This window comes from Tupaia chinensis, unplaced genomic scaffold (genome assembly GCF_000334495.1).
Source record: "Tupaia chinensis unplaced genomic scaffold, TupChi_1.0 Scaffold000325_1, whole genome shotgun sequence".
Taxonomy (NCBI): Eukaryota; Metazoa; Chordata; class Mammalia; order Scandentia; family Tupaiidae; genus Tupaia; species Tupaia belangeri.
The window spans coordinates 155,019-167,778 of NW_006159819.1; the positions used below are offsets into that span (position 1 = coordinate 155,019).

The 12,760-nt window shown below is 36.2% G+C and overlaps 2 protein-coding genes across 2 annotated transcripts; both read left to right on the forward strand.

Moving 5' to 3' along the window:
• The first annotated feature begins 2,428 nt into the window (after window positions 1–2,428).
• On the forward strand, window positions 2,429–3,367 carry LOC102474814 (olfactory receptor 51B2). Its single transcript, XM_006151721.1, has one exon. The coding sequence runs from the start codon at window positions 2,429–2,431 to the stop codon at window positions 3,365–3,367; it is 939 nt and encodes a 312-aa protein (XP_006151783.1).
• Window positions 3,368–11,269: 7,902 nt separating this feature from the next.
• On the forward strand, window positions 11,270–12,205 carry LOC102475231 (olfactory receptor 51B2). Its single transcript, XM_006151722.1, has one exon. It carries the CDS (start codon window positions 11,270–11,272, stop codon window positions 12,203–12,205), a length of 936 nt encoding a protein of 311 aa, XP_006151784.1.
• Window positions 12,206–12,760: the final 555 nt, after the last annotated feature.

A 12,760-nucleotide genomic window follows, 5' to 3' on the forward strand; every position in this document is an offset into this window, starting at 1 on the left:
CAGGTCATATACTTCAGATTTTATATATATATATATATATATATATATGTTATATATAAATGTATATCATATATTACATATATAATTCTTTAGTGATATTTGATATAAAATTATTTTTCTTTAAATACATACAGGTACTTTGTCTTGTCCCATGATCAGTAAACATGCTTTATGTTTACTGTTTGTTGTGTTTTCTCTGCATAGAACCAATGCCCCATCCACACCAAGCTACCATATCCCTTCTTTTCTTGTATCTAATACTCTCCCCAAATTTCATTTCTTCTTGGAATTTTTTATGATTCAAGAGATATATTTGGCATGCTCCTTATACCACATTAACATTCATGAAGCAAGGGAAGCACTACATCAATTTATGTTAAATATTTTCTTTCCTGGAAACCAGCAGTTAGCGTAATGGCTATGTCACTGGACTCCCATGTAGTCGACCGTGGTTTGTGTCCCGGACCCGGTGGCTTCAAACTCATGCCGGGCGCATGTGCGTGCGTGCCCAAGATCCCGAGAGGAGAATGGAGAGAAGGGATTGCGGCGTGACCATCCCACCTGGGTGGTGATTTCTCGCTTTCTGTCTCTATGTCTCTCTCTGTCTGTCTGGCGAGCGCATGCGTCCTATAGCGAAAAACCTGTCAAAAAAATTTTTTTTCTTTCCAGGACATACTACACATTTACGTTATAATGAAAAGAACAGGTTCATCACCCTTAACAGTCATAAAATAGGCAATGGTCTAAATATAAAAAGAGAGATGTTAAGATAAATTATAAGTCCTTCATTTCCATCAATGTAGAATTACAGATACTTCTGTGGATCGGAAATGATTTTTCTCCAAATAAACAGGAAAGACATAAATGCAATTGAAACTCATATACTCCAACACCATTTAAAGCACATGTAACCTCAAAAGTAATTGAAATCCCTTTGACCTTTGAGTAAAACAACGAAAAATTTATGCCTGAATTGACTAAGTCCTGAGACTGGGGATCCTGGGGGATCACGTAATTAAAACCTGAAAATCTGTAATCATGCAATATTTGACTTTGCTATTTTTCTCACCCATCCTTGGAGAACTATCTGAAAGGCCTGAAGACATTAGTTAAGTATGGCCCCGCTCCCCCCAGACGATGAAGAGAAGAAAGGGAGGTCAAGGGGTTTTCTGAGTGTCTGGGAAGATAACACTCAGGGGAGGAGATTTCTGTACATATAAATTCTCTAGGCGAACTTCTTGAACAGTCTTTAAGAAGGAAGTGTCTGGACTGAGTCTTCAACAGGGCAGCAGAGCTAGATTCCAGCAGCAAGACTATGAAGTAGGTAAGTGCCAGAACAGACATGAAAAGTGACTTCTCTCCTCTGGGATACTAAATGCAGTTTAAAGAAGACTGAAAATTTTTCCGGTGGTCTACGTAGTGGGAGAAATCACACCTGTAATGGCCAACATCTACAGCACAGACTCACTCATTTCAACAAATGTGCCAAAGTAGGTTTAGTATACTAATGAGAGCCCATAGATGGACTTCAACAAAACTCAATGCTTTTAGACTAAATGTGTCCTTGTCTAATATTGTTCATTTTTCTCCATTAGAGGACTCATGAACTTTAGTAGGATTTCATAACATTTTGGTGTCCAATTTGAAAATCAAATTAAGAAGTCTTTTAAAAAATAATGTCTATCATGATTGTGAAATACAAAATTAAAATTAAGTTTAAGTGTATCCATAAAATCTACAACCAAACTAACTGAAATTCCAGTGAAGCAAAATTATTATCTATTTGTACAGACTGCCTATTTTTCTTTTTCTTTTTTTTATTTTTTATTATCATCATAATCTTCTTTATATTACATTGGATTACATATAACTTTACAGTGTATTACATTGCTTTTTCAAAAGGGAGTGCCATGCATGTCAGTCAATACAGAGACATTAATCTCCCCGCTTCAACATTCAATATCTTTTCTATGTTTTCCCCATCATTATTTTTATTCTAATTATTTTTTTTAAACAGTCAATCGCTATTTCTCATTTTGCTTGTAAAAAGACTTTGCCCATCATGACCTATTTTTCTTTTTCTGCAATCATCACTTTAATGCATTTTCTAGTATAACCAAACAATGGAGCATGTGTTTTAAAAATGTGTTTTTTAATTGAGAAAACTTTACTATATATTAACATATTAATACACAGAAACTCAGAAAATATCATAATTTCCAATCTCTTGAGAAGTTTGCCAATATCTACTACTGTACTCTTAGAAAATGACATAGATTAAGACATATGAAAATTAATTCTCTGTAATTATAAAGATAGTTATTGAAGTTGCTGCAATATATTTCTATGAACAGGAACTACAAACTAACATAATTAAGGTTCGAGTTTTATAATTTTTTAAAAACATCTCTCTACCTGTGAATGCACTATGTGGCCCAACATTAGTGCTGCCCCCTTTTTGCTGACTGGATTTCCAGGACTGGAGGCAGCTCATCACTTGATCTCCATCCTCTTCTCTGCAGTCTATGTGTCTGTGATTCTTGGCAATGGCACTCTCCTCTATCTCATCAAGGATGATCACCATCTCCACAAACCCATGTACTATTTCCTGGCTATGCTGGCAGGCACAGATCTGATGGTAACACTGACCACGATGCCTACTGTAATGGGTGTCTTATGGGTGAATCTCAGGGAGATAAGCCATGGGGGCTGCTTCTTGCAAGCCTATTTTATCCACTCCCTTTCTGCTGTTCAATCAGGTATTCTTCTTGCAATGGCCTATGACCGTTTCATTGCTATCCGTAATCCTTTGCGATACACTTCCATTCTTACCAATTCTAGAGTGGTAAAATTAGGGGTGGGAGTTTTTATGAGAGGTTTTATATCCATAATGCCTGTAATCTTGCGTCTGTTTTCATTTCCATATTGTCACTCTCATGTTCTTGCCCATGCTTTCTGCCTTCACCAAGAGGTCATGAAACTAGCTTGTGCTGACATAACTTTCAATAAACTGTATCCTGTAATTCTGATTTGTTTAACAGTCTTCCTGGACTCTCTGATCATCTTTTTCTCTTATGTACTAATTCTTAAGACAGTCATGGGCATTGCTGCTGGTGAAGAGAGAGCTAAGGCTCTCAATACCTGTCTCTCCCACATTGGTTGTGTTCTCATCTTCTATGTGACAGTGATTGGTCTATCATTCATCCATAGATTTGGAAAGCACGTGCCAGAGGTGGTCCACGTTATCCTGAGCTATGTCTATTTTCTCTTTCCACCTTTAATGAATCCTATTATCTACAGCATCAAGACTAAACAAATTCAATATGGCATTGTCCGTCTTTTATGTAAACACAGAAGTGGAAGTTAATCTCTGATGTGGGCAATTGGCCAGGAAATACGGTAGGATTGCCACGGGTGTCTGGATCAAAATCCATGAACTTACATTCTGTCTAAATCTTCATGTGGCAACCTCTGTTGCTTGAAGTGATACGCAATTCATCAAACTTTTCAAACTACCTTGGTTTTCACAGATTTTACACATGTTTAGTTAATTGACTTATTTGCTTTTCTTTATGCAGTGTTTTCTCTAAATACTATTTAGAAGATAGAAACTTTTCTGATATGTATGGAAGAGTAAGTGTTGTCTCATAGAAGTTTTTTGTATAGTCACTTTGATATTTATTGCTGGAAAGCACAAAAAAATTGCCTATTTGTTGTAGCTACAAGTGATCTCACTGTAATCAAACTGACACAAAACTTTTCATTATGTAGATTGCAATTCATTGTGGTGTCAAGAATCAATTAAAATTAAACTAGAGAGTAGAACTGCTGTTACTAGGAGCTGAAGTGGTTATAGAGAGAAGGATAAATGAGGAGATATTGGTTAAAGAATGTTTTATTGTAGTTATAAGGGTGAGATAAGTTAAAACATTCTACTGTATACCATGGTAATTATAGGTAATGATGGTGTATTCTTGAAAAATGTCAAAGCAGTGAATTTTTTGTATTCTAACTTTTAAAATGATAAATATTTGATGTAATTAATTCTGTAATTTTTTTGTGTTGAACTATTTCATAATGCATATATATACATTAATTCATTATGCTGTATCTGCTAAGTACAAACAGTATTATTTTTCATTATAAAAGAAAAATGAAAAATGAAAGATTATTATGATTATTAATAAAAATAAATAACAAACTGCTTTGTTCCTATGAATGACAATTAAAGCCACATCAAGACTGAAATAAGAGATGTTGAACAGAAGATGGCTTCTGAACTTGAGTTGTGAAATATTGCTTTCACTGACTTAAAAACGAAGATCTTCTGGTAACACCTTTCCCTCCAGATTCATTTCTACCTCCATGCACTGAGTGTCTAGACAGGTCCAAGTGAACAGTATCCAAACATGTGAATACAATTAGGGTCAGAATATTCCTAAATTCTCACTGAATCTGATGTACAAAGAGTGAAAAACGAAATGGAAGAGAGATTGCAAATCACTTCCTCCTGCATGCCTCTGATAGCTCAGACTGAACTTCAAGAATTAGGAAGAAATGCACAATCATCAGATGACCAGAAATCACCACAGGGTCACAAGAAATATGGGAAAGTAAGAAAATACCTCTCCTCCAAGGGAGAAGAATTACTCCTCTTCATCCTCAGACAGTACAATGAAACTCACATAAATGTCAGATAAAGAATTTAGAATATTGGGAACCAGCAGTTAGCATAATGGCTATGTCGTTGGATTCCCACGTAGTCGACCACGGTTTGCATCCTGGACCCGGTGGCTTAAAACTCATGCCGGGTGCGTGTGCATGTGTGCCCAAGATCCCAAGAGGAGAATGGAGGAGAAGGGATTGCGGCGTGATCATCTCCCCTGGGTGGTGATTTCTCACTTTCTGTCTCTATGTCTCTCTCTGTCTGGCGAGTGCACACGCCCTATAGCAAAAAAACCTCTCCCCCCCCAAAAAAAAAGATCCATTTGATTTTTTTTTAAAAAAGAATTTAGAATATTCATAGTGACAAAGCAAACAGAGATGGAAGAGAAGAAACAATGAACTGCAAAAGAGGCAGGAGAACGGACCCAATGAGTTACAAGAGGAAAGAAATTCTTTCAAAATCTGAAAGAGGAAATACACACCATAAAAGAGAATCAAATGGAACTGTTAGAGATGAAGGCTATAATACAGGAAGTCAAAACTTCCCTTGAAATTATTAAAAGCAGAATAAATCATACAGAAAATCGAATCTCAGATGTAGACTTCAAAGTCCACCTTGAAGACTGAGAAAATTGCTACAAAAAATGAGAATAATATACAAGAAATAGTAGATACCACCAAATGTCCAAACATCCAGATAATTGGTATCTGAGAAGGTGAAAAGGCACTGATAATCTATTCCATGAGATCATGGAAATAAAACTTTCCAAACTTAGGCATTTAAAGATCTAGTCCCAAGAAATACAAAGAACCCAAATAGAATCAACCCAAGAAGATCTTCTCCAAGACACATTATAGCCAGACTGACCAAAATCATAGACAAAGACAAGATACTGAAATCAGCAAGAGAGAAACGTCAAGTTACCTACAAAGGATGTCTCATCAGGCTAACAGAGGACCTCTAATCAGGAACAATGCAGGGGAGGAAAGAATGGGAAAATATATACAAAGTTTTAGGGAAAAGCAATTGCAACCAAGAATATTGAACCTGGCAAGATTATCCTTCATATGGGAACAAAAGACATGAACATTCTCAGATAAACAAAACCTGAAAGAATTTACCAACACCAGACCAGCTCTCCAAGAAGTTGTGAAGATAGTGCTCTACCAGGAATATTGAATACAGACACACAGCAATAAGAGTTCAAAAACTAAGAAAATGGTCAACTTAATCATGGGGACAAGGTTAGAGTTGAATATTATATCTGAGAACTTAATAGGGAAGATTGGACCACAACAGAAGTTATATTAAGCAAATGAGACTTAACTGATAAAATAGAATCTTATGCCTTTTGACTAAAACTTTGCTGATTGTCTTCTAGGCTTTATTTTCTGGCTTTAAGGACTTTTGTCTTGGGACCAGCAGTTAGCGTAATGGCTATGTCGCTGGACTCCCATGTACTCAACTGTGGTTCGCGTCTCGGACCCGGTGGCTTAAACTCATGCTGGGCACATGTGCATGTGTGCCCAAGATCCCGAGAGGAGAATGGAGGAGAAGGGATTGCAGCATGACCATCCCCCCTGGAAGGTGATTTCTCGCTTTCTGTCTCTCTGTCTCTCTCTCTCTGTCTGGAGAGCGCATGCACCCTATAGCAAAATAAAAAAAAAAAAAAAAAACTTCTAAAAAAAATAAGAACTATAGCAAAATAAAAAAAAAAAAAAAAAACTTCTAAAAAAAATAATAAAAGGACTTTTGTATTGTCTTGAGCTGCCGATAGGTTCATGTACCTACTATTTGAACATAATCCTAACCTCTTTCTTGGCTTTAAGTTTTAAGCAGAGCTCTGTTAGCATTTATTTTATTTTGACTTATTAGAGCTAAAACTGCTTTTCTTAAAATTAAAAATATATTTAAAAATACATATTTAATTACTGTAGTAAGCTATATAGCATCATCTAGGTGCTACTTTATAGTATATTTATTCTTCTGTGTTTCACACCTAAAGTCAGACATTTATTCACAGATTTGTGTATATATCAACTGAACTTGCTATTAGAAGTATTTATATTATTTAAGAAATTTTCTGAATTAAAATTTGAGGTAAAAAAGAATGAAAAACAACTGTAGATACCAGAGATACTGTGGGAGGAGGGTGAGAAATTGGAGAAAAAATATATATATAAAATTAGAAATGGAAAATTATCAATAACATGCATGATTAAGCACTATGCAATATTTCCTGGATAGAAAATCACATTTTGTATGCTGTGACAATGCTTAGTGAATAAATGTAAATTAACTAATTAAAAATTGTTTTAAAAAGAGATGCTGAACATATTTTCATAAATTCTTAGCCATGTATATATCTTCCTTCAAAGGCTATCTGTTCAGATTGATTGATTAGATTCATTCATTAGATTACTAGTATTTATTTTTCTAGGTTGAAGTATTTAAATTTCTTACATACTCTGGTTATCAAGACCTTATCTGAAGTATAATTTGTGATTTTTTTTCCATTCTGTGCTTCATCTCTTCATTATTGAAAGTAGATGAGACACAGGGACCAGCAGTTGGGATAGAGGTTATGTCACTAGACTCCCACATACTCAACAACAGTTTGAGTCCTATACCTAGTTGCTTAACATTCATGCCAGGCACGCGTGCATGCATGCCCAAGGTCCCAAGAGGAGAAGGGATTGTGACATGGCAATACCTCCTTGTGGGGTGGTTTCTCTCTTTCTCTCTTTCTCTCGGCAAGCACACACCCTACAGCAAAAATATCACTGAGGTTTTAAGAGAAACAGTGACATATTCAATAAATAGTTGTACATTGATAAAGTTCCTAGTATATCAATATTTTTGCCCTGAATTTAAGAATTATAATAAAACCTAAGCCTGTGTCTATATGTACTGAAAGGCTGGGAGGTGGAAGACAACAGAAATGAACTGAAGCTGTTAATATCAAAAGAATCTAAAAGAACAAATGAGTCCTTTAATTCCTATCAAAGGAGAGAACATGCTAACTCAGGGTTTCTACTAGTAATTTTCACTGGAGTGGGTCAAAAAAAATAAAAAAGAAAGAAAGAAAAAAAAAACTATCTTTTATTGAGGTCTTTAACACTTACTTAGAATATCGATAGCATAGACATTTTCCTGAGTTACACAATACCAACAGGGAGAGAGAGACAAGGAGACAAACACCACAGCAGGGTCTTCATGTTACAGTCCACCTCCAGCCTCTGTCAGCCTGAATCATGGGCTCTCATGCCTGTCTGCAGTGTACAGCGAGGCCTCAAAACAAGAACCTGGAGCCTTCTTGAGTAATGCAGCCCTGTACTGAACCACTGCTGCATCATCTGTCCTCATTTTTATTGATTTAATCTTTTTTTTTTCTTTTTTTTGGAGAGTTTTTTGCTGTAGGGTACGTGTGCTCGCCAGACAGACAGAGACAGAGAGACAGAAAGTGAGAAATCACCCCCTGGGGGGATGGCCACGCCGTAATCCCTTCTCCTCCATTCTCCTCTCGGGATCCTGGGCACCCACCCACACACGCCTGGTGTGAGTTTAAGCCACCGGGTCCGGGACTCAAACTGTGGTCAACTATGTGGGAGTCCAGCGACATAGCCATTATGCTAACTGCTGGTCCCTTGATTTAATCTTTGTAATAATTCTTCAGCATATGTATTTAATCCTCACAGCAATTCTTTCAACAACTATCATCCCCATTTCACAGGTGATAGAGTTAATCTGACTGTAAAGATACAGAATCTGTAAGGAAAGGTGATGTTCACACTCAGTTTGGCTTAAAACTCCTGCATTTAACAGCTAATTTTAGTAACTTGAAATAAATGTTCTAATCTAATTATTACTCCTTCTGGAGTCTCTTTCAAGTATCATCTGTTGCTCTCATGTGCAGTTTTTACATATAAGGCATATACTTCACCATTATATATATATATATGTATATATATGCACATATATATATAGTCTAAGAGACATCTCTACTTCAATGTTTCCATATAGAGAATGGCTAAAGTAAACTGGTTCTCTTTTCCTTTTTTTCCCCAAATCCAGTGTGTGTTGCTGTTATTAATCCAGTAAGGTCAGTTAACAAATAACTGTTGATCAGTGAATAGTCATTCTCTTCCTGTGAACTTTGTGTAAATAAAAATAATTAGTACTTTTCTCTAATTTGTGTAAATCAGAGAGGCGGATGTCATCTCCACAACCTACTATCGTCCCTTTATCAATCAATTCTATTCTTCGTATTGATCACTCAGTTCTATTCTTAGTTATGGAATTTCTCTTTTACTCACTTCTATTTAACTGTACTGATAACAATTATCCAGAACATTTACAGCACAGATTTTTAAAAATTAAATTAAATTTTATTTATTAATTATTATTATTATTCAATTTGACCAGAGAAAGACACAAAGAGAGAGAGTGAGAAAGCAAGCTGCCAGGTCCAGGACTCAAACCATGGTTGGCCACGTGGGAGTCCAGCACCTTAACTCCCACACCACCTGCTGGTTCCCAGCACAGACTTTTTATTGGATTACAAATGCATCAATATAATTTCTCATGTATATTACTGTATCTTGATATTCTTCATACTTTTTCCCCATTTCCAATGTGTTCATACTGTTGTCAAAGTGACTTTCAAACAGTGATTATCTGATCATAAGCGCCCATCCTATCTCTGATTTTACCAATATTATCTTTATAGAAATGTAAACATTTTTATACAATTTATAAGGCCCTGTGTGATCAGAATCTACTCCTACATATTTATTTTCTGTCAGTCTATTTCTCACATTTTTGACCAAGTGATACTGTAATTCTTTAGTATAGTTTGGTGTAAAATTATTTTTCTTTAAATTCAGGTACTTTATCATGTCCTATGATCAGTACACATGCTCTGTTTAATGTTTGTTGTGTTTTCTCTACATAGACTCAATGCCCCATCCCTTCCCAAGCTACCATATCCTTACTTTTCTCATATCTAATACTCTCCCAAAATTTCATTTCTTCTGGGAATTTTTTATAATTCAAGAGATACATTTGGTGTGTTCCTTAAAGCACATTAATGTTCATGAAGCAAGGATAGAACTTCATCAGTTTATGGTAAATATTTTCTTTCCAGGACATGCTACACATATACATTTTAATGAAAAGAACAGGTTGATCACCCTGAATAGCCACAAAACAGGCAATGCTCTAAATATAAAAAGAGAAGTGTTAAGATGAAATATAAGCCCTTCGTTAGAATTACTGATATTTCTGTGGATCAGAAACAATTTTTCTCCAAATAAACAGGAAAGACAAAAACACAATTGAAATTTGTAAACTCCAGGACCATTTAAACCACACGCAGTCTCAAAAGCAACTGACTTTCCTTTGACCTTTGAGTGAGACAATAAAAAATTTCATGCCTGGATTTACTAAGTCCTCATGCTGAGGATCCCGAGGGAACCACATAATTAAGACCTTGCAACTCACAATCGTGCATCATTTGACTTTCCTATTTTCTCATCCATCCTTGGGGAACTATCTGAAAGACCTGAAGACATTAGTTAAGTATGCCCCAGCTTCCCCTAGACAGTGAAGAGAAGCAAGGGAGGTCAAGGAATTTTCTGAGTGTCTGGGAAGATAACATTCTGAGGAAGAGATTTACACACATATAAGTTCTCTAGGCGAACTTCTTGGACAGTCTTCAAGAAGGAAGTGTCTGGACTGAGTCTTCAATAGGGCAGCAGAGCTAGATTCCAGCAGCAAGACTATGAAATGGGTAAGTGCCAGAACAGACATGAAAAGTGACTTCTCTCTTTGGGAATGCTAAATGCAGTTTAAAGAAGATTGAAAATTTTTCCAGAGGTCTGCATAGTCGGAGAAATCACACCTGTAATGGCCAACATCTACAGCATGGACTCATTCAACAAATGTGTCAAAGCAGGTTTGGAGTACTAATGAGAGCCTAGAGATGGACTTCAAGAAAACTCAATGTTTTAAGACTAAATGTGTCCTTGTCTGATATTGTTCATTTTTCTTCATAGAGGGTTCATGAACTTTAGTAGGATTTTATAAAACTTTGATGTCCGATTTAAAAATCAAATTAAAAAGTCTTTTAAACATATCTATGATGATTGTAAAATATGAAATTAAAATTAAGTTTAAGTGTATCCATAAAAATCTACAACCAAACTGAAATTCCAGTTAAGCAAAATGTTTTATATATTTGTATAGACCTGCCATCTATTTTTTTTGCAATTATCACTTTAAAACATTTTTCAGTATAACTTACAGTGAAGCATGTGTTGTAAAAATGTGTTTTTTATGAGAAAGCCCTAATTATTATATATCAACATATTATTACACACAAACTCAGGAAAAGATCATTTCCAATCTCTTTAGTCTGTCAGTCTCTACCATTGTACACTTAGAAAATGTCACAGAATCAGGCATAAATCAATTAATTCTATGTAATTATAAAGATAATTATTGAGGCTGCTGCAATATATTTCTATGAATAGGTACTGAAAATGGAAATGGTTAGGGGTTATAAATTTCTCAATGAATTTTCACTTCATCTGAGAATATACTATGTGGCCCAACATTAGTGCTGCCCCCTTTTTGCTGACTGGATTTCCAGGTCTGGAGGCAGCTCATCACTGGATCTCCATCCCCTTCTCTGTAGTCTATATGTCTGTGCTTCTTGGCAATGGCACTCTCCTCTATCTCATCAAGGATGATCACCATCTCCATGAACCCATGTACTATTTCCTGGCTATGCTGGCAGGCACAGATCTGATGGTGACACTGACCACGATGCCTACTGTAATGGGTGTCTTATGGTTGAATATCAGGGAGATAAATCATGGCAGCTGCTTCTTGCAAGCCTATTTTATCCACTCTCTTTCTGTTGTCGAATCAGGTATTCTCCTTGCAATGGCCTATGACCGTTTCGTTGCCATCTGCACCCCTTTGCGGTATAACTCAATTCTTACTAATTCCAGGGTGATGAAGGTCGGACTGGGGTTACTGATGAGAGGCTTTTTATCTCTTATTCCCCCAATTCTGCCTCTCTATTGGTTTCCATATTGCCGTTCCCATGTTCTTTCCCATGCCTTCTGCCTCCACCAAGATGTCATGAAACTTGCCTGTGCTGATATCACATTTAATCGCATATACCCGGTTGTTCTGGTTTCCTTGACTTTCTTCCTAGATGCTCTGATCATTGTCTTTTCCTACATTTTAATTCTTAAGACAGTAATGGGCATCGCCTCTGGGGAGGAGCGAGCTAAGGCCCTCAACACTTGTGTCTCCCATATTAGCTGTGTCCTGGTATTTTACGTCACTGTGATCGGCCTGACTTTCATCCACAGGTTTGGGAAACATGCGCCACACGTGGTGCACATCACCATGAGCTATGTCTACTTTCTCTTTCCTCCACTCATGAACCCTATTATATACAGCATGAAGACCAAGCAGATTCAAAGAAGTATCATTCGCCTATTTTCTGGGTGCAGTAGGGCTTGAGCCTTTATTGCAGAATACTGAGATCCTGGAATTTCTGGTTGCTATACATAATTTCAAAAGATCTCTTTCTTATACCACAACTCTTTCTTTCCGAATTAGATAGACTTTGAATATTATGTAAAGTACAAGCTAAGTTGATTAGGAGTTCGATAAGTGTATCTACTGACTGACCAATTGATAAATAAATTGGTAGGTACTCATGTATGGAGAGAGAAGATAAAGAGGGAGCATAATATAAATAGAGAACATTGGAAAATGGACTTCCACTGAATCTGGAGATAAAAGATACAGATAAATAGCTTAATAAGTCAAAAAGTTAGGACAATTTAGAGCCTGTGTCCTTAAGTAGTGAAAATACCACTTCAGAAGAGGTCAAGTTAAGTAGTTAACCGTGTTCAAACACAGCCAACATAAGGAAAAATGTGTAAATGGTGATCCATTTTCAGGCCATAATAATGAATTAGGTCATGTGGATTATGAACCATGGAACCCCACTATAACTCAAAACTATTTATGTGCAAGAATTATATGTAAACTAGAAATTATAACAATAAA